This window comes from Ostrea edulis, chromosome 6 (genome assembly GCF_947568905.1).
Source record: "Ostrea edulis chromosome 6, xbOstEdul1.1, whole genome shotgun sequence".
Lineage (NCBI taxonomy): Eukaryota > Metazoa > Mollusca > Bivalvia > Ostreida > Ostreidae > Ostrea > Ostrea edulis.
This window is the reverse complement of record NC_079169.1, coordinates 69,532,510-69,557,056: the sequence shown is the minus strand read 5'-3', so window position 1 is coordinate 69,557,056 and position 24,547 is coordinate 69,532,510. Positions and strand designations below refer to the sequence as shown.

The following is a 24,547-nucleotide window of genomic DNA, read 5'->3' as shown; positions in this document are numbered from 1 at the left end:
TCGGAAGGGATATCACCCATGACGCGCGGTGTTTAAAGAACGTGTGATTGGCAACATCCATAATCATAGAGCTCAGTCTATATTCTGGTGTTGAGAAGTATAGACTAGCTTTGGCTTATTCAAATCACATATTTAAAACTCTCAATGGAGCAAAGTGTTTTGTGCGAATATGATATAGACCTAATTGTCTGTTGACGTAAGGTAAAAGTGAACCAAGCGTGACATCATGTAATTGGTCTTTTATATGAACGATGTCCATTGATTGCGTTTCCGTCTTTGAGTATTTCGAAAAATTCCCATCGCATTTACGTTATTTCCTTGTGGACTAGCCGAATTTCCTACATCATATACATTATCATTGCATCCATATGGAAATGCAGTACCTAGAGTCCTGATCCAGTGATCTTCTCGTTGTCTATGAAAAGGGGTACTTAATGTTGGATTGTGTGATTGTAATTTTATTCTAAAATCCTGACCCACCAAGACAAGACAGAGTGGTCTGGGGAATTAAAGTGTTTATAGAGAAGTTTGTTCCCACCATTATTTATTAGAAATCTGTGTCCCGATATTCTTTTATTAAGAGAACCCTTAGTTTCTCCCACATAAATTAAGCCACGTAGGTTACTCTCAATATCGTAGACAACGTTAGAAGATTTACAGGTTAGATCATCAAAAGTCTTGGTACAGAAACTACGTCGGTTGGGATTACTACTCAATGAATTTCTAGTGATCAATATTTCAGTTTTACAATTTTTAATAGAACATTTTGAGATTGAGAACATGGGATCTGTAAAGATATCATCAAAAATATATCTTAAAGGAACATGTCAATGTTAATTTTGGTATATGAATTTTCATATCTGTACCAAAGTTGATTATTAGATGATTGTACATACATGTATGACATATCTTAGATATCTCGAAGGATAAGCCGAGGGACACCAACCAGTCTGTTAGGGCCTGTGTCCCTTATATATAATACCATCGTCGATATATCTAAATGTCTAGTGGAAGGCCACAGCAAGATAATTTTTCTTATATAGAAGCTTTTGAATAAATTCTGCCTCGTATGAAAATAGAAATGGATCAGCTAGTAAAGGAGCACAATTCGTGCCAATAGGAATTCCGACAGACTGTTGGAAGACCTGCTTACTAAACACTACGAAGATGTCGTCAATGGGGAACTTTAGTATCCTTTGAATATCAACTTCAGAGTGTTTGTGCGTAGAATAAGAGTGGTGTTCGACAAAGTAATTTCTTGAATTACTGATCACAAGATAGAAATATTTCTTTTTCTCCAGTTTGATTGAACAGGCAACTGTCTAAATCTAGTGTAAAATGTAGTAGATTTACAACAGATCTCGAATTCAATTATCATAAAAATTATAAACATACGTCTTTGTAGAGGTATTTCATGCATAAAAACGCCAAATGAGATTTTGAAATACTTTCATTGATTATTCTTCTGTTCAGTCCATTGTTAAACACACTGAACAATCGTCGCTTATATTTATGCTTTTGAATAGTAGTTGGATTTATCCGGAATTAGTCCAGCGTTACATCCGTCCGACACACAACAGAAGTGGCAGCTGTAGGGACCTGTCATGGGAACGTCTCCATATTTCATACAATATTCCAGGTCAGACGTCTGCTGCAGCCATTTGTACCGGCATTCATGTTCCGTGACACATCTGAAATTACACAGTGCTAAAAATATCTTAATTAACTTCATCCCTTCACGAGGTATATTCAAATAGATATAAAAATATGATACATTGTAAAGTAAATAGTGTTTATAATTTGGCATTTTATTAAAGATAAACATAATAAAAGGAATGCACAGCTAACCTCACACTCTTAATGAATTCAGACATGTGTTATAAAATACATAGTATGATAGTACAAATTTTTAGTCCCCAACCAACGAAGTTAAATGGGTCATAAGGTTGGCGCTCCGTCCGTTTGTCTGTCCATCAGTACTGCAAATCAGTTTTCCACACTTTTTTCTCTGTTCTTGCAGATATTTCATATTTAGTACATTGCTTTGCCATAACAAGTTGCAGATCAAGTTCTAATTTGATTTCGGTCCGTTGAGTTTTCACTAAGTTAAGGCTCTTGGACTTAGAAAAATAGGATGGATTATCAGTTTTCCGCACCTTTTTTTTGTTGTGCTTGCAGATATTCATTTGATAGTTGGTACATGTACATTACATTGCCATAACAAGTTACAAATCAAGTTTGAATTTGGTTTTAGTTTGTTGATTTTTCACTAAGTTATGGCCCTTGGACTTCGAAAAATATCAGGAATTATCAGTTTTTGTTGTGCTTGCAGATATTCATTTGATATTTGGTTCATTGCTTTTCCATAACAGATTACAGATCAAGTTTGATATTACTACTTCGATGTCCAGTGCGCTTGACCTTTGGACCCCAAAATCGATAGGAAATATCTTTGTCCCATGGGTAGTCCATATACATGATATGGTGACTGTATGTGGAAAGGATAACGCCTTAGAGCACGGAAACCATTGCGTCTACAGACGGACGGACGGGCAACCCGATTCCAGTATCCCTCACCCACAACTGTGTTGCGGGGAGGGGGGTATAAAATTGTGTCCAGTTTCATTGATTGATTGATTGTTTTCCGCCACACTCAACAATTTTCAGTTATCTGGTGGCGCCCAGATTTTCTTGGTGGAAGAGAGAACCCAGATACTAAGTACCTGGGAAGAAACCACCGACCTTCCAATAATAAACTGGGAAACTTTCTCACTGGAAACGTAATATTACAATAATAACATTTGTTAAAATCCTTGGCTGCACATGCTTCATACTTGGTCGAATAGCGAGAAATATTTCATTTAGCGTTGAACTTGATTTTTTTTTCTTGTCAAGTTGTGTAAAAATTAGTAAAAATGTTGAAAAATTGATGAGTTACCGTGACATCATACAATAGATTTATCACGGATAAGAGCAGTTGGTACCTGCTGGATCATCATTACCTTTTGTATATGTTTGGATTGGCTTGCCCATCGTGGATAATGTCAGTCATACAGAAATCTTCACCCTGTGGACAGGTCTGTAAATTACCCAAGTAAATAGTCCTCGTGTCGCAGGATATCGAGTTGCTCGAGTTACCACACACATGGCATTTTCTGGAAACTTAAAGCATATTATAAAACATATTGACTTATTGATGTTTTATGTATCATGGGGATATATTATGGAGCAATATTAAAGACAAAGAATTTTATTTTTTGTTTGAATAAATCGGAGCATTTTAATCATCTGACATCCAACAAACTAGAATAGAATCTTATATTCACCTCCACGTGCCTTCGAGGTGAATGTAAGATTTCGTATTTTCCAGCATCAGACCACAAAAGAGAATTCCCAAACTAATATCAATGCTTTTCTATTTTGGTAGTTCACTGAATGCTCACACCTAATCAATTTCGACTATATCTTAAACCCCCCCCCCCAATAATAATTAATAAACCCATGGTCGATTAGGCATGGTTTTGTAAGCTCTAGTTACCGGTTTATATGTTTCAAATTATTCAATTAACAAAACGTGATAAAAATCACTAATCATATAGTACAATTACGACTGCGCCCCGCACAGATATCAATGGTTTCCACACTTTTGATAAGGGCATTACACTAAACAGCATAGATTCCCTATCGAGTTATCATGGTATCAATTAGATTTGCTTCAAGATTTTAATTACAAGAATGAAATACTTGTTAGAATGATTAGCTGTAATACGTATTACACCTCTAGGTTTAGTTCCTGTGGTACTAGACACGTGGCTCGTACTCTGTCCAGTTGACGATTCAGTGACTTGTGAGGCTGAAGTCGGAGTCGTCGAGTCTAAAGTTGTTGTATGTTGTGTAGAGGACGAAGTGGAGTGCGCTATTTCAAATAATTAGTTTGATTTGGATGTTGAACAAAAAAAACGAATGAACATACAAAAATGAATACATCAAATAAAATACTGGTATAAAAACGATATCCACAAGCTTATCTTTTTATTGCTAGGAATATGTCATTATCATCTGCAGCCTTACTATTTGGCGAATCACAATGACAGCTATAGATACGAGTTGTAAGGTTAAATTCACAGTTCCCAATCACCCCAGAGCTGCATTGTGTGCAATGTGAATCGTCTGTGCAAACTAAAGATGAAACAAAACCCATATATATAGAAAAGGAAATAAAACTGATCAAATCGATAAATCATATACACACAATATATTGCATACCTGTACAATCGCACGAGGTTGAATGATCATTATATCTGCAATAAGGATGAAGGTCGGCAGGACACACATGATCAACACATTGGGCATGCTGATGACAACTTATCGATGCCTTTGTGGAACCCGTTACACCTAAAACGTCAAAAGTCCAGTTTTTGTTTTCGTCTAGTTCAACTTCAATACGAAAACGAATTTAAAAGCTATAATTCTCTGGTAGAAATGCTGTTTCGAAGCTTATTTCTCTGTTACAATCAGGAAAAACATGCATTTTGTGTTTTAAATCGTGTAGTGATATATAGTGGCTGAAAAGTAAACGCTGCTACCAGGACACATTACTCAGATTTCGTTTGGTGTGTGACTACAGAACCATATCAAACTAGTATACAAAATTAAGAGTTGGTCAAACACGGGTCCCTGGACATACCGGTGTATAGGTGGGATCGGGTGCCTAAGAGGAGTACGTATCCCTTGTTGACCGGTCACACCTGCCGTGAACCCAATATCGTGATCAAGTAAATAGAGTAATCCAAAGTAAACCAGTGTGTAAAGAACGGCCCAACAATTGAAATGAAACACGTCAGACAGCATTTCATAGTGGCGATAATTAAATGGTTATAACGACCATAGAATTTGCGAAATGCTGACTTTAAACAAGACTGTCGGAACATCTGTAATATCAACTTGTTTGTCAGTATCCTGTCGCGATTTAAAAAGTGATCATACGCAGAACAAGCTCTTGCTTATCGAATCAGTTGAAAGATAATTAAGAATAGTCTGGACAAATAAAGAAACTGACAAATATTTTAAATGCGTAATTGGATACCCTGCATCTAATAATTACTACTTTCAAACAGTGACATTTAATGTATTTATAACATTAATATCTACTTAGTAATTCATTATATACTTTTTGATATCCTTTAATACTCGATTGAAGTCAGCATTTCGCAAATTCTATGGTCGTTATAACGATCTAGTTCGTCAACACAACCTCGCATTGGGTCAAATGCTGTCTGACGTATTTCATACCGATTGTTAAGCCGTTCTTGGCACACTGATTTTGACTGCGGATAACTCCGTTTACCTGATCAGGATATAGGGCTCACGGCGGGTGTGACCGGTCAACTGGGGATGCTTACTCCTCCTAGGCACCTGATCCCACCTCTGGTGTGTCCAGGGGTCCGTGTTTGCCCAACTATCTATTTTGTATTGTTTATAGGAGTTATGAGATTGATCACTGTTCGTTATCTTCACTTTGCACTTACCAGCTGCAATACTTGGAGAAGATGGTGTAGTAACATCTTAAAAAGAAAGAATAAATATCAAATGAATTTTACGATTAATTCTATGGTGATTTTACAACAAAAACATAGAATACGTGATTTGTGTAAAAAGAAAAGGCATAACATTTTACCTGCAGATGTTGGATCTCAAGTTAAATTTTAAATCTTTATTTCTTTTGTTTGATATATCTCTTGCTTTCTGATTTAAACTTAGAAGATGTATACAGGACATGTAAATAAAAATACAAGATACATTTCATCATGTTAACATTGGATGGGAGTCATTGGTCAATATACATATAGATAGTTAAAACGTAACTTATCTCTACAGGTACAGTGGTGACGTCATGCGAAATGGGGATGTAGGCTACATAGACAGTCGGAATGTTTATGACAAATAAGCATCGTCGTTGGTTCTAAAAATATGTTATTTTAACTTCTTTCTCCTCATTTTGTTCAGCTTAAAGCTCTGCACTTTTCAAAAAACCAGTTCGACTTGCGTCAAAGGTTGTCTACTTATAAAAGAATTATTGCCGTTTACCTGCTATTATCTTTTGATGGAACTAACTAAGTTATAACGAAAAGAAATATCCTTGAAATGTAAATTCCGTAGCTCTTAATTTGAAGTTAATAAACAGACACAGCTATAAATACCTTTCCTCTTCATCATATTGAATATTATTCAAGTTTTTCCCTATTTAATATCAAGTGATTCTGAAATAACTTATGTTAGGAATGAAGCGTAATTCACAACAGCAGCATCATAAATTGTTCAATAAAGCTGAAAATATATTAAATGAAATGCACAATAAAGAAATGTGGGCGTGATTCCATCTCACGACCTTAAGGTCATGACCCATATTAATACAGCTAATCATACTAATATCGATGATCGTGAGTACCATTAACTTGTATATAGTAGCTATCATACTAATATTGATGATTGAGGGTACCATAACTTATACATGTACATAGTAGCTATCATACTAATATCGATGATCTTGAGTACCATTAACTTGTACATAGTAGCTATCATACTAATATCGATGATCGTGAGTACCACTAACTTGTACATAGTAGCTATCATACAAATATCGATGATCGTGAGTACCATTAACTTGTACATAGTAGCTTTCATACTAATATCGATGATTGAGAGTACCATTAACTTATACATGTACATGTTAGCTGTCATACTAATATTGATGATCGTGATTCTGTTCTAATACTAACCTGATGTTTCAGTCTTTGTTGAATATATGACTGTTACTAACCCGTTGTTTCAGTTTTTGTTTAATCTATGGCTGTTACTAACCTGTTGTTTCAGTTTTTGTTTAATCTATGGCTGTTACTAACCTGTTGTTTCATTCTTTGTGGAATCTATGGCTGTTACTAACCTGTTGTTTCAGTTTTTGTTTAATATATGGCTGTTACTAACCTGTTGTTTCAGTTTTTGTTTAATCTATGGCTGTTACTAACCTGTTGTTTCATTCTTTGTGGAATCTATGGCTGTTACTAACCTGTTGTTTCAGTTTTTGTTTAATATATGGCTGTTACTAACCTGTTGTTTCAGTTTTTGTTTAATCTATGGCTGTTACTAACCTGTTGTTTCATTCTTTGTGGAATCTATGGCTGTTACTAACCTGTTGTTTCAGTTTTTGTTGAATCTATAGCTGTTACTAACCTGTTGTTTAGGTCTGTGTTGAATCTATGGCTGTTACTAATCTGTTGTTTAGGTCTGTATTGAATCTATGACTGCTACTAACCTGTTGTTTCAGTCTGTGTTGAATCTATGACTGTTACTAACCTGTTGTTTCGGTCTGTGTTGAATCTGTGACTGTTACTAACCCGTTGTTTCAGTTTTTGTTGAATCTATGGCTGTTACTAACCTGTTGTTTCAGTTTTTGTTTAATATATGGCTGTTACTAACCTGTTGTTTAAGTCTGTGTTGAATCTATGGTTGTTACTAACCTGTTGTTTAGGTCTGTGTTGAATCTATAGCTGTTACTAACCTGTTGTTTCAGTCTGTGTTGAATCTATAGCTGTTACTAACCTGTTGTTTAGGTCTGTATTGAATCTATAGCTGTTACTAACCTGTTGTTTAGGTCTGTGTTGAATCTATAGCTGTTACTAACCTGTTGTTTAGGTCTGTATTGAATCTATGGCTGTTACTAACCTGTTGTTTCGGTCTGTGTTGAATCTATAGCTGTTACTAACCTGTTGTTTAGGTCTGTGTTGAATCAATAGCTGTTACTAACCTGTTGTTTAGGTCTGTGTTGAATCTATAGCTGTTACTAACCTGTTGTTTAGGTCTGTATTGAATCTATGGCTGTTACTAACCTGTTGTTTCGGTCTGTATTGAATCTATAGCTGTTATTAACCTGTTGTTTCAGTTTTTGTTGAATCTATGGCTGTTACTAACCTGTTGTTTCAGTCTGTGTTTAATCTATGGCTGTTACTAACCTGTTGTTTAGGTCTGTGTTGAATCTATGACTGTTACTAACCTGTTGTTTCGGTCTGTATTGAATCTATGACTGTTACTAACCTGTTGTTTCAGTCTGTATTGAATCTATGACTGTTACTAACCTGTTGTTTAGGTCTGTGTTGAATCTATGGCTGTTACTAACCTGTTTTTTTGGTCTGTGTTGAATCTATGGCTGTTACTAACTTGTTGTTTCGGTCTGTGTTGAATCTATGACTGTTACTAACCTGTTGTTTCAGTTTTTGTTGAATCTATGACTGTTATTAACCTGTTGTTTCAGTCTGTATCTAATCTATGACTGTTACTAACCTGTTGTTTCAGTCTGTGTTTAATCTATGGCTGTTACTAACCTGTTGTTTCAGTTTTTGTTTAATCTATGACTGTTATTAACCTGTTGTTTCAGTCTGTGTTTAATCTATGGCTGTTACTAACCTGTTGTTTCAGTCTGTGTTTAATCTATGGCTGTTACTAACCTGTTGTTTCAGTCTGTGTTCAATCTATGACTGTTACTAACCTGTTGTTTCAGTCTGTATTGAATCTATGACTGTTACTAACCTGTTGTTTCAGTTTTTGTTGAATCTATGACTGTTACTAACCTGTAGGTTAGGTCTGTGTTGAATTTATGGCTGTTACTAACCTGTTGTTTCGGTCTGTATTGAATCTATGACTGTATACTAACCTGTTGTTTCGGTCTGTGTTGAATCTGTGACTGTTACTAACCTGTTGTTTCAGTTTTTGTTGAATCTATGGCTGTTACTAACCTGTTGTTTCGGTTTTTGTTGAATCTATGGCTGTTACTAACCTGTTGTTTCGGTCTGTGTTGAATATATGGCTGTTACTAACCTGTTGTTTAGGTCTGTGTTGAATCTATGGCTGTTACTAACCTGTTGTTTAGGTCTGTATTGAATCTATAGCTGTTACTAATCTGTTGTTTCAGTTTTTGTTTAATCTATGGCTAATACTAACCTGTTGTTTCAGTCTGTGTTGAATCTATGGCTGTTACTTACCTGTTGTTTAGGTCTGTATTGAATCTATAGCTGTTACTAACCCGTTGTTTCAGTCTGTGTTGAATCTATGGCTGTTACTAACCTGTTGTTTAGGTCTGTGTTGAATCTATGGCTGTTACTAACCTGTTGTTTAGGTCTGTGTTGAATCTATAGCTGTTACTAACCTGTTGTTTAGGTCTGTGTTGAATCTATGACTGTTACTAACCTGTTGTTTAGGTCTGTATTGAATCTATGACTGTTACTAACCTGTTGTTTCAGTCTGTATTGAATCTATAGCTGTTACTAACCTGTTGTTTCAGTCTGTGTTGAATCTATGGCTGTTACTAACCTGTTGTTTCGGTCTGTGTTGAATCTATGGCTGTTACTAACCTGTTGTTTCAGTTTTTGTTGAATCTATGGCTGTTACTAACCTGTTGTTTAGGTCTGTATTGAATCTATGGCTGTTACTAACCTGTTGTTTCAGTTTTTGTTGAATCTATGGCTGTTACTAACCTGTTGTTTAGGTCTGTATTGAATCTATGACTGTTACTAACCTGTTGTTTCAGTCTGTGTTGAATCTATGACTGTTACTAACTTGTTGTTTCAGTCTGTGTTGAATCTATGACTGTTACTAACCTGTTGTTTAGGTCTGTGTTGAATTTATAGCTGTTACTAAGCTGTTGTTTAGGTCTGTATTGAATCTATGACTGTTACTAACCTGTTGTTTCGGTCTGTATTGAATCTATGACTGTTACTAACCTGTTGTTTCGGTCTGTGTTGAATCTATGGCTGTTACTAACCTGTTGTTTCAGTTTTTGTTGAATCTATGGCTGTAACTAACCTGTTGTTTCGGTCTGTGTTGAATCTATGACTCTTACTAACTTGTTGTTTCAGTCTGTGTTGAATCTATGGCTGTTACTAACCTGTTGTTTCAGTTTGTATTAAATATATGACTGTTACTAACCTGTTGTTTCAGTTTTTGTTTAATCTATGACTGTTATTAACCTGTTGTTTCAGTCTGTATTGAATCTATGACTGTTATTAACCTGTTGTTTCAGTCTGTATTGAATGTATGGCTGTTACTAACCTGTTGTTTCAGTTTTTGTTGAATATATGGCTGTTACTAACCTGTTGTTTCAGTTTTTGTTTAATCTTTGACTGTTATTAACCTGTTGTTTAGGTCTGTATTGAATCTATGACTGTTACTAACCTGTTGTTTCAGTCTGTATTGAATCTATGACTGTTACTAACCTGTTGTTTCAGTTTTTGTTTAATCTATGACTGTTACTAACCTGTTGTTTCAGTTTTTGTTGAATCTATGGCTGTTACTAACCTGTAGTTTAGGTCTGTGTTGAATCTATGGCTGTTACTAACCTGTTGTTTCGGTCTGTGTTGAATATATGGCTGTTACTAACCTGTTGTTTCAGTTTTTGTTTAGTCTATGGCTGTTACTAACCTGTTGTTTAGGTCTGTGTTGAATATATGACTGTTACTAATCTGTTGTTTCAGTTTTTGTTTAATCTATGGCTGTTACTAACCTGTTGTTTAGGTCTGTGTTGAATCTATGACTGTTACTAACCTGTTGTTTAGGTCTGTGTTGAATCTATAGCTGTTACTAACCTGTTGTTTCAGTTTTTGTTTAATCTATGGCTGTTACTAACCCGTTGTTTCAGTCTGTGTTGAATCTATGGCTGTTACTAACCTGTTGTTTAGGTCTGTATTGAATCTATAGCTGTTACTAACCCGTTGTTTCAGTCTGTGTTGAATCTATGGCTGTTACTAACCTGTTGTTTCAGTCTGTGTTGAATCAATGGCTGTTACGAACCTGTTGTTTAGGTCTGTGTTGAATCTATAGCTGTTACTAACCTGTTGTTTCAGTCTGTGTTGAATCTATGACTGTTACTAACCTGTTGTTTAGGTCTGTATTGAATCTATAGCTGTTACTAACCTGTTGTTTCAGTCTGTGTTGAATCTATGGCTGTTACTAACCTGTTGTTTCGGTCTGTGTTGAATCTATGGCTGTTACTAACCTGTTGTTTCAGTTTTTGTTGAATCTATGGCTGTTACTAACTTGTTGTTTCAGTCTGTGTTGAATCTATGACTGTTACTAACCTGTTGTTTCAGTCTGTATTGAATCTATGACTGTTACTAACCTGTTGTTTCAGTCTGTGTTGAATCTATGACTGTTACTAACCTGTTGTTTCGGTCTGTATTGAATCTATGACTGTTACTAACCTGTTGTTTCAGTCTGTATTGAATATATGACTGTTACTAACCTGTTGTTTCAGTCTGTGTTGAATCTATGGCTGTTACTAACCTGTTGTTTCAGTCTTTGTTGAATCTATGGCTGTTGAAGTTGTTGCTGTTAACGGAGATAAATTATACAATCAAAAGCAAATATCTGAATTTCAATATGGTTGTCACCTAGAGTACTCATTGAAAGGGAATACTAACACAGTTTTGTTTTTTAAATCATAAATAACGTAAAAGTGGCATTGCCAGTGCATTGTGAACATTTTTATGCTATAAAATGCTAGTAAATTGCACACATCTTTGCACACCTATTAAAGGCTCTGACTGGTTACAAAGAAACAAATAAGTTTTGGTAAAACGTACGAGGAGTACGACAATAGCATTGTCTATCATGACTATGGCGATCATAGTAGCAATGCGGCGTCTTCTTTAAATCTGCGCATACACAGTCCTCGTCATGTGTGCATTCTATAAAATAAACTGCTTTTTGTACTGACGTACAAATAAAACAAACAGAAATGATAAGAATACATATGCTGCGAATGTATCACTATTCACCAGTGCAGCTGTTTTCTATTGGCCCTGATGTATTTTAAGCGTTTGTTCCATCTAGGGCAATGGACTACCACGAAACTACATTAACTCACAATGTTTATGTATATTGTAGCTAAAGGTCATACTCGACGTTTCTAATATTTTTTGTAAAATTAATCTTTATCTCCTCGATATGACTATTTCCTAAATAGATTTGCACTTTATATCTTTACAATTTTTACATATTTGGTATATCGGCCTAATTAGTTTACTGGTTAGATCCCCTAACTAGCAACGCAAGGGGCCCGGGTTTGAGAGTTTACTATCCTACGCTACAATAACTTACTAGTTATGTCCCCTCACACACATAAACACTTTTTGTAATACATGTGTGTTGACGTAAACTACAAAAATGTATCAAAATATCCAAACTCTAAAACAGATGTGGCAATACACTCCAAAGTCGTTTGTAGAAACAAAATAGAAAACAAACGCATTGTACTTGAAGTCTCACGAAAATTATATATTGTTGAGAAATGTCACGTATAACTTTAAATCAAACCCTTAATGGAAATATATTCTTGTTGCACATGACACAATGCGCTGAGCACCAGGTTTTTGTTCACCAGGGGTATTGAGGACCTCTTCTAACCCGGATACTCACGGAATAACGTTTAAGGAAGGAGAGAGTCTGACGGACGGACGGACGGACAGACCAGGAAAACAATATATCCAAACTTTATTTAGAAAAAATATATACATGTATATACAATAAAGTTATTCATCCCAACAGGAAGTATTAGTATATCCGTCGATCCCTGGGAGTACAATAACTTGCCGCTCTCCTCATTGTCAGTCAATGCATGTGGATACGTAGTACATATTATGTATGACGTAATCATGAGAAGGTGAAGTTAATGTAAAATAACTTCTATAACAAATCATGCGTAATTTCACAGACATAAATGTGCTGTATACTTAGAAACGTTTGTATTCATTACCTTGACAAGCACACCTTGAACTGGAATGATGTGAATGGTAACAGTATGGGTGCAGCGGACTGGAGCACGTGTGATGAGAACAATCAGACGATCGCAGACAAGATAGCAGCGTAGACTCTGTGTAAATCACAGTTATTAAATGATTAACAATATATCAATATAAATAAGCTAATGGGATTACAAAAAAGTTTACAAAATCAACATAATATATGCAAAATCAGAACTTAGCTAACCTACATGTAAGTCTGTTCTTTTACAAAGAAAAATGATTTAGTTTCATTTGTGATTTTCTTTTTTGGTCTTAAAGATGAATAAGATTTGTTACTTTAAAATATGTTTCATGATCTTGCACCTATTACAAAGTACAGGCTAAACTCGATAGTTACCACAATGGCATCGATGTTGAGAACAATGTGGTTGGCTACCCTGACAGGAATGATGCTTGCAATCATGATCGTGAGAACATGTTTGCGCGATCCTTATGACACCTACAAAATAAGGAAATGGATGATAAACTTCCACAAAAGGAGCAACATTGTCGCCTTGATAATGAAGTGATTATCAATTCAAAATGTGATAATATTACTTATACAACACTATCATATTCAGAAAATCAAAACTACCGATATACAATATATTGGCAGCATCAACGTGGCCTTGTTACATTGGTTCTCTTCTCCTTGTCATTCTGTTGGAGATGCTGCTGTTACATAATATGCAATGGTTTCCTTCCATCCACAATTAGTCCTTAGAAGGACTGAGTAGTTTCTTATACTGATTGCTTCTAAGTGTAATCATATCTTATATTTTACTCTCTCTCAGATTTTCTGATAGGAATTTTGTTCAAAATTCTTCTTCTCGTAAGCGTCGTTAGTTCTGTGAATCTGTTATAATATCTGTCTATCCCGTTGGCGCATCATTTTTTGGGAGCCTTTGTTTTGGTATAATATGCTTACAATATTACTTTTGATGTATTTTTTAAAATGATTTTTAATTTCAGATGATTTTTTTCTTTTAATATTGCAAAATGTTCTTACATTGTTACTTCTACAATACACCGATCCACAGAAGTTCGTGACCTTATATTTTGACCAATGAAATGCGCTGAAAAAATAAGCTCCGCCCATCACTACGAGCCTCGGACAAACATCGGACATCCGCCATTGTTTTGTATAGTAAACAGAGAAAGATATCGACTGATCATGCGTTAATAGTGTGTACGCATCTTTTTGTATGAGGAATGATTAAACAGTTTTCTCTGGAATCTGTAAATCACACAGTAGGTATCCAGAAAAACTTAATGGAGCCAAATTTATACCATTTCCATCAACGAAAGACAGACATGCAAAAGTGTACATGCCCTTTATTGCATTATGTCACAGGCCTCAAAATCAGCTAAATGTCCACAAAATAACGAAGATACGTACATGTATCTATGAACTCCGTAAGATGTTTTGTCGTTTATTGTACTACGCAGACATTTATAATCCAGGCACATAGCATCGTTTTTCATGGAAGGGGGGGGGGGGGTCACTTGCTGATACAAATATCTTCAATTTTTATGTACACTCTTTTTACAACTGTCACAAAAAGGGAGGGTCAGAAGAAGTGTATATCATACCTGAAAAAAGAAGAAAAACTGTCATTGTTAGGGGAAAATTGTTGATACTTTTTCACACTACACTGCACTGAGCACTACATGCATGTTTGCAAAGTTGTAAAACACATGCAAGATGAAAGAACAGTGATCAATCTCATAACTCCTACAAGCAATACAAAAAAGATAGTTTGGCAAACACGGACTCCTGGACACACCAGAGGTGGGATCAGGTGTCTAGGAGGAGTAAGCATCCCCCTGTCGACCGGCCACACTCACCGTGAGCCCTATATCCTAATCAGGTAAACGGGGTTATCCGTAGTCAAAAGCAGTGTGCCAAGAACGGCCTAACAATCGGTATGAAGCACGTCAGACAGCATTTGACCCAATGATAGGTTGTATTGACGAACTAGATCGTAATAACGACCATAGAACTTACGAAATTCTGACTTCAATCGAGACTGTTGAAAACCTTGTACCATCAACTTCTTTGACAGTAGCTTGCCTCGATTTAGTGTTGAAAAGTCATAGATTTTGATGTTGTTTGATTTGGGAAACGTTTTGCGATTTTAAGTTTACTAAAAGTTCTTTAAAATTATTTAGAATCCACATTTGATTAACACCACCTCTGGCATATGTAGTCGCACAGTAAGTTTGAAGTTTCTCCTTCACAGCTGTTAATATTTTCCTCAGAAGCAAAGATAGGGGCTTGAAAGATGCAACTAAAATCCATTGATTAATCCATTGATTGCAGATCGTCCTGTGCTTGTTAGCCATGGATGACATGGTAATGGCATTGATAATTAATGCATAAATTTGTATAAATGTGTCAGTTAAACTTGGTAGCTAATATGTCAACAAAACCTAAACGATGACCCTTCCGGGATCTGTTAAAAGTACTTTTGTTTTGTTTTCTTAGCAATATGATGAGCCAATACCTTGATACCATGTCCCGTGTGATGTTAAATAGTAGGAAAAACACCTGTCAGGATACATATCGAGATTGGATAGAACAATAAACCAATTCAAGTGCTTTAAACTTTTCAGTAGAAAAATTACTGTCACTACATAGTTTAAAAATGTTGACTCTTAATCTTAAATATTAATATATATTTTATCAGAAATTTTGAGAGCAAAATAGTAGGTACAAAATAACAAAACTGTTCAATATTATAACATGTTTTTAGTTACTGAATTTCAAAGACCATATTTATTGAAGACACTTCAAAAGCATCCTTATTGATAATCAATCTGGATGAGGAGACTAATACGGACATGATATTTGAAGGACAAGTCCCTCCAATGGATTGTTGTCAGTCTGACTAAAGCTAGCCCCTACTAAATTTCGTTGTACAACGAAGTGAATTAGTAGGGGCTGGCTTTAGTCCGACTGGATAGTTGTCAACCAATATGCTATTGCAACAAAATATTTTTGTGAGTAAATGTTGTTTGTTTATTGGCATTTATTGGATTAAGATTTTACAAACCCCTACATTCCAACCTAAACCAGTGTATAGGGGGGAATTTTATAGGTATGTAAATTTAACAGTCCATACCACAAGAACTCACAAATAAAAGAAGAACAAGAGGTACTGTGAGCAACGCTCACTAAGAATACCCCCCGCTTACCCCAATCTCCCAAAGGGTGTTGGTAATAGGTATAAACTACCTCTTTTCTGAGTGTAAAAAACAAATGGCATGACAAACCGAACCATATTGCTACTTCGATGTCCAGTGCGCGTGACCTTTGACCTTTTGACCCCAAAACCGATAGGGAACATCTTCATCCCATGGGTAGTCCATATGTATGATATGGTGACTGTAGGTGGAAAGGATAACGCTTTAGAGCCCGGAAACCATATTGCTACTTCGATGTCCAGTGCACTTGACCTTTGACCTTTTGACCCCAAAATCGATAGGGAACATCTTCATCCCATGGGTAGTCCATAAGTATGATATGGTGACTGTAGGTGGAAAGGATAACGCTTTAGAGCCCGGAAACCATATTGCTACTTCGATGTCCAGTGCACTTGACCTTTGACCTTTTGACCCCAAAATCGATAGGGAACATCTTCATCCCATGGGTAGTCCATATGTATGATATGGTGACTGTGGGTGGAAAGGATAACGCTTTAGAGCCCGGAAACCATATTGCTACTTCCATGTCCAGTGTGCTTGACCTTTTGACCCCAAAATCGATAGGGAACATCTTCATCCCATGGGTAGTCCATATGTATGATATGGTGACTGTAGGTGGAAAGGATAACGCTTTAGAGCCCGGAAACCATATTGCTACTTCGATGTTCAGTGCGCTTGACCTTTGACCTTTTGACCCCAAAATCGATAGGGAACATCTTCATCCCATGGGTAGTCCATATATATGATATGGTGACAGTAGGTGGAAAGGATAATGCTTTAGAGTCCGGAAACCATTGCGTCTACAGACGGACGGACGGACGGACAGACAGACGGACAACCTGATTCCAGTATACCCCCCCCCCCCCCACAACTTGTTGCGGGGGGTATAAAAAAGGAGGACAGGACAGTAAGAAAAAAATTGGCCACAATACCCTGGCTACATATCCTTATAAAAGTTTATTTTCGCAACAAATATAATAGTGGCAGTAGTAGATCAAGTTTAAGCATTTTGATATCATCAAAATTTGCATCAGGAATGTTATATGAATTAATGGAAAATTTCGTAACACCTTTCATCTCAAAGGTTCAAAATCATTAAATGATTGTGATCATTATATTGCTACATGTTATGTATTTTATTAAAATAAATGGAGTTTCTAGTGAATGACATTAGTGTTTATTTATGATTCAATTTAACTTTATTTGTACATAAACGAATTTCTTCTTCCTTGGAGTTGCTTTGGACTTTGAAAATATCATGGATGAAACAGATGCAGGTTGAAAAACCTCTTAGGTCATATTTTAAAAACCATTTAAAATAAGAGGAAAATGCTTTATATTACAAAGGGATAAGTGTGACCTATACGTTTGTATGACTATGGAAACAAATTCTAAATTAGAAGCCCACTTAGTCTAATTACCCCTACCACTAATGAGGCAAACTAAGTTGCAAGGCAGCTTTGGAGAAGTTTGGTTTAGTTAAAATGTTTACCAGTGGCAGATCTAAGATTTGTCAAAATGGAACCCAATAGGCTAGGGACTCTAGGGTTTTGAGGCATTTTTTGTTAATTTTATGAGTTATTTTTGCTATTTTTTACACATAATAAAATCAATAAATAACAATTAAGGTAACTCCATACTTGCAGTTTTATCTGATGCAAGTTTAAAAATTGTATTTATTTCCATTCATTTGAGTTAAAACTAACAAATTATCAAATAAAATACATAGGTCATCACGCTTTTTAAGATGCGAGACGTACATAAACAGAATCATATATCTCCGTCAGAAAATTGGAATATTCCTTAAACAGCGTTATCAAAATGTCATACAAACTGGTTATGACGATATAATAGCATTCATAACAATTTCATGAAACGTATCTTCACAAAAATATACAAAATGTCTGTAAAAATAAAGGAAATCTATCATATAATAGACTTCATGGAGAAATCAATAAAAACAGAGTTATTGCCCTTAGATTCAATATTTTGAAACTTATCATTGATTATTCATCAATAACTTAGACTTTTGAAATAGTTTATTTTTAACAAGAATTTTTACAATACCTATCAGAAAAGACCCCAACGAAATTTATGTTCCTATCATGCATAAATTTAAATAAATCATTGATTTTGCAAAATCTGATGACATCACAGGAGGGTGGAATTACTTTAATTCGTTTATTTCTATGCACTTGTCTGTAAGTAAAATGCCAAATCTACTTTTAATTTGTCACAAAAAGGGGGAGAGGTCCGTCTAAATCCACCCCTTTTTACATTGATGTACAGTTTATAACAATGTATATGAGAACATGTTCCCGAAAGTGTAATGAACAAAACTATCCACAATACCATTGTGTTGTATAATTGTTGCTGTTGGTATTTTACAGCATAGTAAAATGCAGACAACTGCGACCAAGATTACTATAAATGTAAATAGATATAATGATTCAAAAGAGAAGAATGCGGGGGCACTCATTTTAATATCCAAATTTAAACACGTCTTCAGTCTGTAAGTGGGTGATCATAATCTTATCGAATTTACCGAAACGGTAATCATTACGACATGTTAACAAATTTTAATCAGTCTACTGACAAAGGAATGTAAATTATGGAATAAATGTATGAAAAACAAATCTCTACAGCCTGCGTGGCAAGAACAATGAGAATTAAGCATTACAAAACCCGAGGTGAGGATCGTCATCCTAACGCGGGGTCCGTCGTTTCGATGCGATTTCTACGCTTTTATGAGTGAAATGAAATAATTTGAAAGCATATCAAATAAAAATTAATTAATAAAAGCAACCCTTCTCCTTCACACGGGGTGAAATGATGATACTTTTAAAGTAATATAACAACAAATTAACTGGGATTATCTCGAAAGCATTTGCAGTCGCTGCCATTGTTTACTTTCTTTGTCGGAGTCTCCGTTGCTGCTATGATGTAACCATGGTGGGCGGGGTTTGTGCTACGACTGTGGATCGGTGTATTGATAATTTATGGAATTCTTTCTCTTTTATCCTTTCTCTGTTTGCTTATTTCAAAATTTTCATCTTAAAGTCTAAATCACGTTGTTGAATGTAAATGAAAAGTGAAGATAACAGTTGATCAGTTTCACTAAGAATTGAAAATCAATAGTAAGGCAAACATGGACCCTTGAGGATACCAAAGGTGAAGTCAAATGCCTAGGAGGAGTAAGCATCCCCTCTTGACCGGTCACATCCGCCGTGAGCTGTCTATTTTGATCAAGTAAAAGGAGGTATCCGTAGTCAAATTCAGTATGTAACGAACGACCTAACAATTGGAACGACAAAGAACATTCGACCCAACGATTTGCAAATAAGATCATTATAACCATATAATTTGCGATATGCTGACTTTAAACAAGACTGTTAAAATCCCAGTAGCATCAACTTATTTGTCAGTAGCCTGTCTCGATTTAAAAAAAATAAATCATACGCAGAACATATGATGTTCTTTAGCAATGTCATTGGCGGTCAATACCTTCATATATCCCGGTTGTGTTCTGTGATAGTGATTACATATTTAACAGCTATATAGTCCATCTGAATAACGTATTAAGCGGTATAACGAGTCTTTTGATATACTGCGACGAAACTCCCCGGGCACTGCTAAAGTGTCATCAATATTCAAAACAGCCTGCGGAATATGAATAGTGCCTTTAGGACAAATATTTTCTTATTTCAATGGAGTCTTGCAATGAATTTTTGGAATTTACTTTGAAGGGAAAAGCAACTCTAGCCACATTGTTGCTTTTATGAATAAAGAATTACTTACTGATATTACAAATGACAGTCTTTAACAACAAATATCCTTGCTTAACGATTAAATCAATATTACTCTTATCATATACTGTATTTTAAATTACCCGCCGCTAAGAGAGCGGCCATTGAAGTTTAATTTTGGACGTCACACCGTCGGTTCCGGTTTATTTCAGCAGCAGCACTGTAAACATGACTAGTCACGAACAGTTAAGTCTGGCGTCGTATAGATTTGAGCACGTTCTTTCGCAATAGAGAACTGAAAAAAGAAGACGTTCATTTGCCTTTAGGACAAATATTTTCTTATTTCAATGGAGTCTTGCAATGAACTTTTGGAATTTACTTTGAAGGGAAAAGAAACTCTAGCCACATTGTTGCTTTTATGAATAAAGAATTACTTGTGCATCAAAATTGGTACCGTATAAGTTTTGCATTACTGATATTACAAATGACAGTCCTTAACAACAAAAATCCTTGCTTAACGATTAAATCAATATTACTCTTATCATATACTGTATTTTAAATTACCCGCCGCTAAGAGAGCGGCCATTGAAGTTTAATTTTGGACGTCACACCGTCGGTTCCGGTTTATTTCAGCAGCAGCACTGTAAACATGACTAGTCACGAACAGTTAAGTCTGGCGTCGTATATATTTGAGCCCGTTCTTTCGCAATAGGGAATTGAAAAAAGAAGACGTTCATTTGAGTCGCAGACCAGGCAGACGTTTCTTCATACAAATGTCCCGAACCTCAACTTGTCAACACGCAAATGATGGATCCACAGCTTACACAGTCTTTTCTTTTCAGATGACTTGGTTGGGTCAGGAATTTCGAGAAAAAAGTCACATCTCCACTTTGCATTAGTGCAATATTAACAGCTTGAAAGGAAGGCATCAACCTATTTATTCGTAAAATATACCATACCACATGCACATCTTAGAATCTCATCAAAACTGGAACAGACGATGTGACGTCAAAATTATTGATTTTTGTGGTGCAGCCTCTATAGATGGCGAGAATTTCAATTCTAACGTTTTCAAATTAGTACTGAAGCTTATCTAGACCGTATATCAACAGAATAGCATGACAATTTTTTATCATATAATTAATCCTATCATTTATCGTGTAATTATTTGGGGGTTTGCCTTCCCCTTTCATATTGAAATCTAATTCATTCATTGTTCAATTGATGCAAAAATGTTTTTATAGATACTGCATCGACAGACGTTTCGTCAGATTTAGACCTAACCCTTTCGCGTAATCGGGACTGTATGTGGATTCACATGTCTATTTAAAACTTCTACCAGTCTTATCTGATCATGACTGAACCCCAAAAGTAGTACTAAAGCTTCATTAAAAACCGAAAAATCACGCATTCCCTTCTATTATCTAAATTCTACCAGAATCACCAGAATGTTTGTCTATGATGATGGGGACTTTCAGGCTTTCCTAGATCTTCCATTTGTTCATCAATGTCTTTTATTTACCTCGTCATCACTATTTATACACGATTTATGGGTTAATGCATCTAGCATGGATGACTCTTGTGATCATCTCTCCTTGCGTGCATACATACAGCAAAAATTGACCAGCAATGTGATTTAACAATCATTCTAGGAGTATTGCATAAGCAATACATGTCCCCTACCAGCGCCCCTATTAATTGACGACTGTACTTAATTAATATTCGATAAAATGTACATTTGATGTTTGACCTTGAACTGTGACCTATTACATTGGTACCAATTCACCATGTTTACCAGTGTCGAATTAGTTTAAAGTTTTGTTGTTCCTACAATTGACGCATGTAGTTTTTCAATCTCTACCCAGAGTTGTCGTTCCTTGCTCTCACTTACACCTCCGTTAACGTCTCAAAATAAGCAATGTTATTCCACATGTAAATCCACTTTTTTACGGCTAATAAAATTAAGAACTATTTTATAAAATATCGGGAAAATGTAGGACAAGCAACTATTTGTATATTTTTTTCCATTACTATAATATATTCTTCATGTACCTATGAATAGGCCTGGTGCAATAGAACTATCCAATATCCACGTTTCAACCTAAATCAATCCTTCTTGTGTCGCAAAAAGACTTGACATCTGCTCAATATTTATTTATTTACGTATATTTTTGTAACTGAAGTAAAAAACATACTTTATTTGAGCATACGTGTCATTTTACAAAACTCTTGTAAAACCCTTGAGACGTTGACAGAGGTGTAAGTGAGAGCAAGGAACGACAACTCTGGGTAGAGATTGGTAGTTTTTATCAGGAATGAAATAGTAGTCTTTGTACAAAATACGTGGGGGAAATTTAAATATTTAAATAATCGTGCATGGGGACACAAAGCAAACCGATATAACATTCATATCTGTATGTTAAATACTAAAGGATTTCATAATACTACTTACAATCAATTGTTGGAAGACCGATTTTGCAGGATTGCGGTAAATTGAGAACTGCAGAAGCATCAGATTTCGATCAATGACTACTCAAAAATACTCGCGTAATTAGCAGATTTGACATACACTTTCATTGGCATGTTCCTTTTGTGATCAATGACCTTGAAATGTTAAATTGATGATTTTTTTTTTTAAATTTAAATTTTTATTTATTTATTTATATTTTTTTTTACAACATTAGCGATCGAGGCTCATCAACGTAATATGTAGAAATTATTTTCTTTAAAACTTGTTCATCAAATGTTACGAAATTCGAACTTGATCTGTAATTTGCCACTCTGAAACTACACTGCGAGTTTGAAATGAATTCACGCAAGCATAACGGGGAAAAGTCTGGAAAACCAATGGGACAGAATGACAGACAGAGGGACAGACAGACAGATGGAGAAGAAAGCTATAGTCCCCTTTGGGTTTACAAACCGTTAGGGGACTAATAAGTAGGGTATTTTCAAAACAGCGATACAATGTTTGAATCCACAAAATTAAAATGATATAATAAAAACCAATCAAACGTATTAAGTGGCTCACTACACCTTGAAAGAAAAATAAGCACGAAATGATTTAATTACTCCTAGGCACCTGATCCCACCTCTGGTGTGTTCAGGGGTCCGTGTTTGCCCAACTATCTATTTTGTATTGCTTATAGGAGTTATGAGATTGATCACTGTTCGTTATCTTCAACTTTCATATGGTAACTTGTAATAAGTACACAAAATAAAAAGGTAGAAAATATGCAATTTTGGATAAAAAAAAAAACAACCATGATTTCCAAAAATTTATTTAGATGAATATGAACATTAGGCTTTGACGGATTTGAACTCAGATATCTGCAAGACAGTAACCGGATATTTTATCCAATGAGCTACGATGATAAGACAATCAAACAAATCGATAGATACAAATAATTTATCCTTTCATATCCCATCCTGTCACAGAGTGTCATTAAAGGACTGAATCTTGATGTAATGCGTTACCTTAACAAAATTATAAGCTACATGTAATAACTATATATGATAAAGGCTTTCATTTCGTCCATCCAAAATTCAGTTTTTGTTTTGACATTTTCGCACCATGTTCAGAAGCATGACATACATGTAAAACGCTATTGTTGTTTGTTTGTTTTTCGCAGAGAAACATTGTTAACCTAGAGCTAGCTCTATTTTTTTCCCTTGCAGAATACCATTCATAAAATTAGTAGTACTATTCTAATTTGGCCAATGTCATATGCATATTAGTGAAATATAGGAAAAAACTCTAAAATTGTACTCATGATATTAATTAGGAAATATATTGAAAAATGGATCCATCTTTAAAACATCATTTGTAAACTGTTGTATAGACATCATTTGTAAACTGTTGTATAGACATCATTTGTAAACTGTTGTATAGGCATCATTTGTAAACTGTTGTATAGGCATCATTTGTAAACTGTTGTATAGATATCATTTGTAAACTGTTGTATAGATATCATTTGTAAACTGTTGTATAGACATCATTTGTAAACTGTTGTATATACATCATTTGTAAACTGTTGTATAGACATAATTTGTAAACTGTTGTATAGACATGATTTATAAACGGTTGTATAGGCATCATTTGTAAACTGTTGTATAGATATCATTTGTAAACTGTTGTATAGATATCATTTGTAAACTGTTGAATGGAGACATGATTTATAAACTGTTGTATAGACATCATTTGTAAACTGTTGTATAAACTTCATTTGTAAACTGTTGTATAGACATCATTTGTAAACTGTTGAATAGAGACACAATTTGTAAACTGTTGAATAAACTGTTGAATATAGACATCATTTGTAAACTGTTGTATAGACTTCATTTGTAAACTGTTGAATGGAGACATAATTTATAAACTGTTGAATAGAGACGTAATTTGTAAACTGTTGAACAGACATAATTTGTAAACTGTTGTATAGAGACATAATTTGTAAACTGTTGAATAGAGACACAATTTGTAAACTGTTGAATAAACTGTTGAATATAGACATCATTTGTAAACTGTTGAATAGAGATATAATTTGTAAAATGTTGTATAGAGACATCATTTGTAAACTGTTGTATTGAGACCTTTGAAGTATTAAGGGGACGACATTGGATATATTACAAGTACAGATGCTTGCAAAAATATTTCCCTACCTGACAGAAGACACATAGAAACCACAACCTTGATCATTTTCATTCCTTGGTTTACCTATCAGTTCTTGGTTTAGCATTAAATATCTGCGAAGTGCATCAGTATTT

General features: G+C 35.1%; 1 protein-coding gene across 1 annotated transcript; it reads right to left on the bottom strand.

Annotated features, from left to right (window-relative positions):
* Positions 1-1,432: 1,432 nt before the first annotated feature.
* On the bottom strand, positions 1,433-24,547 carry LOC125648466 (uncharacterized). The gene is made up of 11 exons (XM_048875577.2): positions 24,443-24,547; positions 13,189-13,290; positions 12,803-12,919; positions 11,631-11,735; positions 11,332-11,376; positions 5,529-5,564; positions 4,267-4,395; positions 4,072-4,179; positions 3,779-3,916; positions 3,003-3,162; positions 1,433-1,691 (listed from the first exon to the last, which is right to left on the bottom strand). The coding sequence occupies exons 1-11, from the start codon at positions 24,483-24,485 to the stop codon at positions 1,511-1,513; spliced, it is 1,164 nt and encodes a 387-aa protein (XP_048731534.2). The 5' UTR covers positions 24,486-24,547; the 3' UTR covers positions 1,433-1,510.

Bases quoted from the DNA above. Each gene is read 5' to 3' on its own strand.
- LOC125648466 (XM_048875577.2), bottom strand. From the start codon at position 24,485: ATGAAAATGATCAAGGTTGTGGTTTCTATGTGTCTTCTGTCAG. The intron at 4,180-4,266 runs GTATGCAATATA...TTTCATCTTTAG, and splicing joins AACCTCGTGCGATTGTACAG to TTTGCACAGACGATTCACAT. The intron at 3,917-4,071 runs GTAAGGCTGCAG...TATTTGAAATAG, and splicing joins TCATTGTGATTCGCCAAATA to CGCACTCCACTTCGTCCTCT.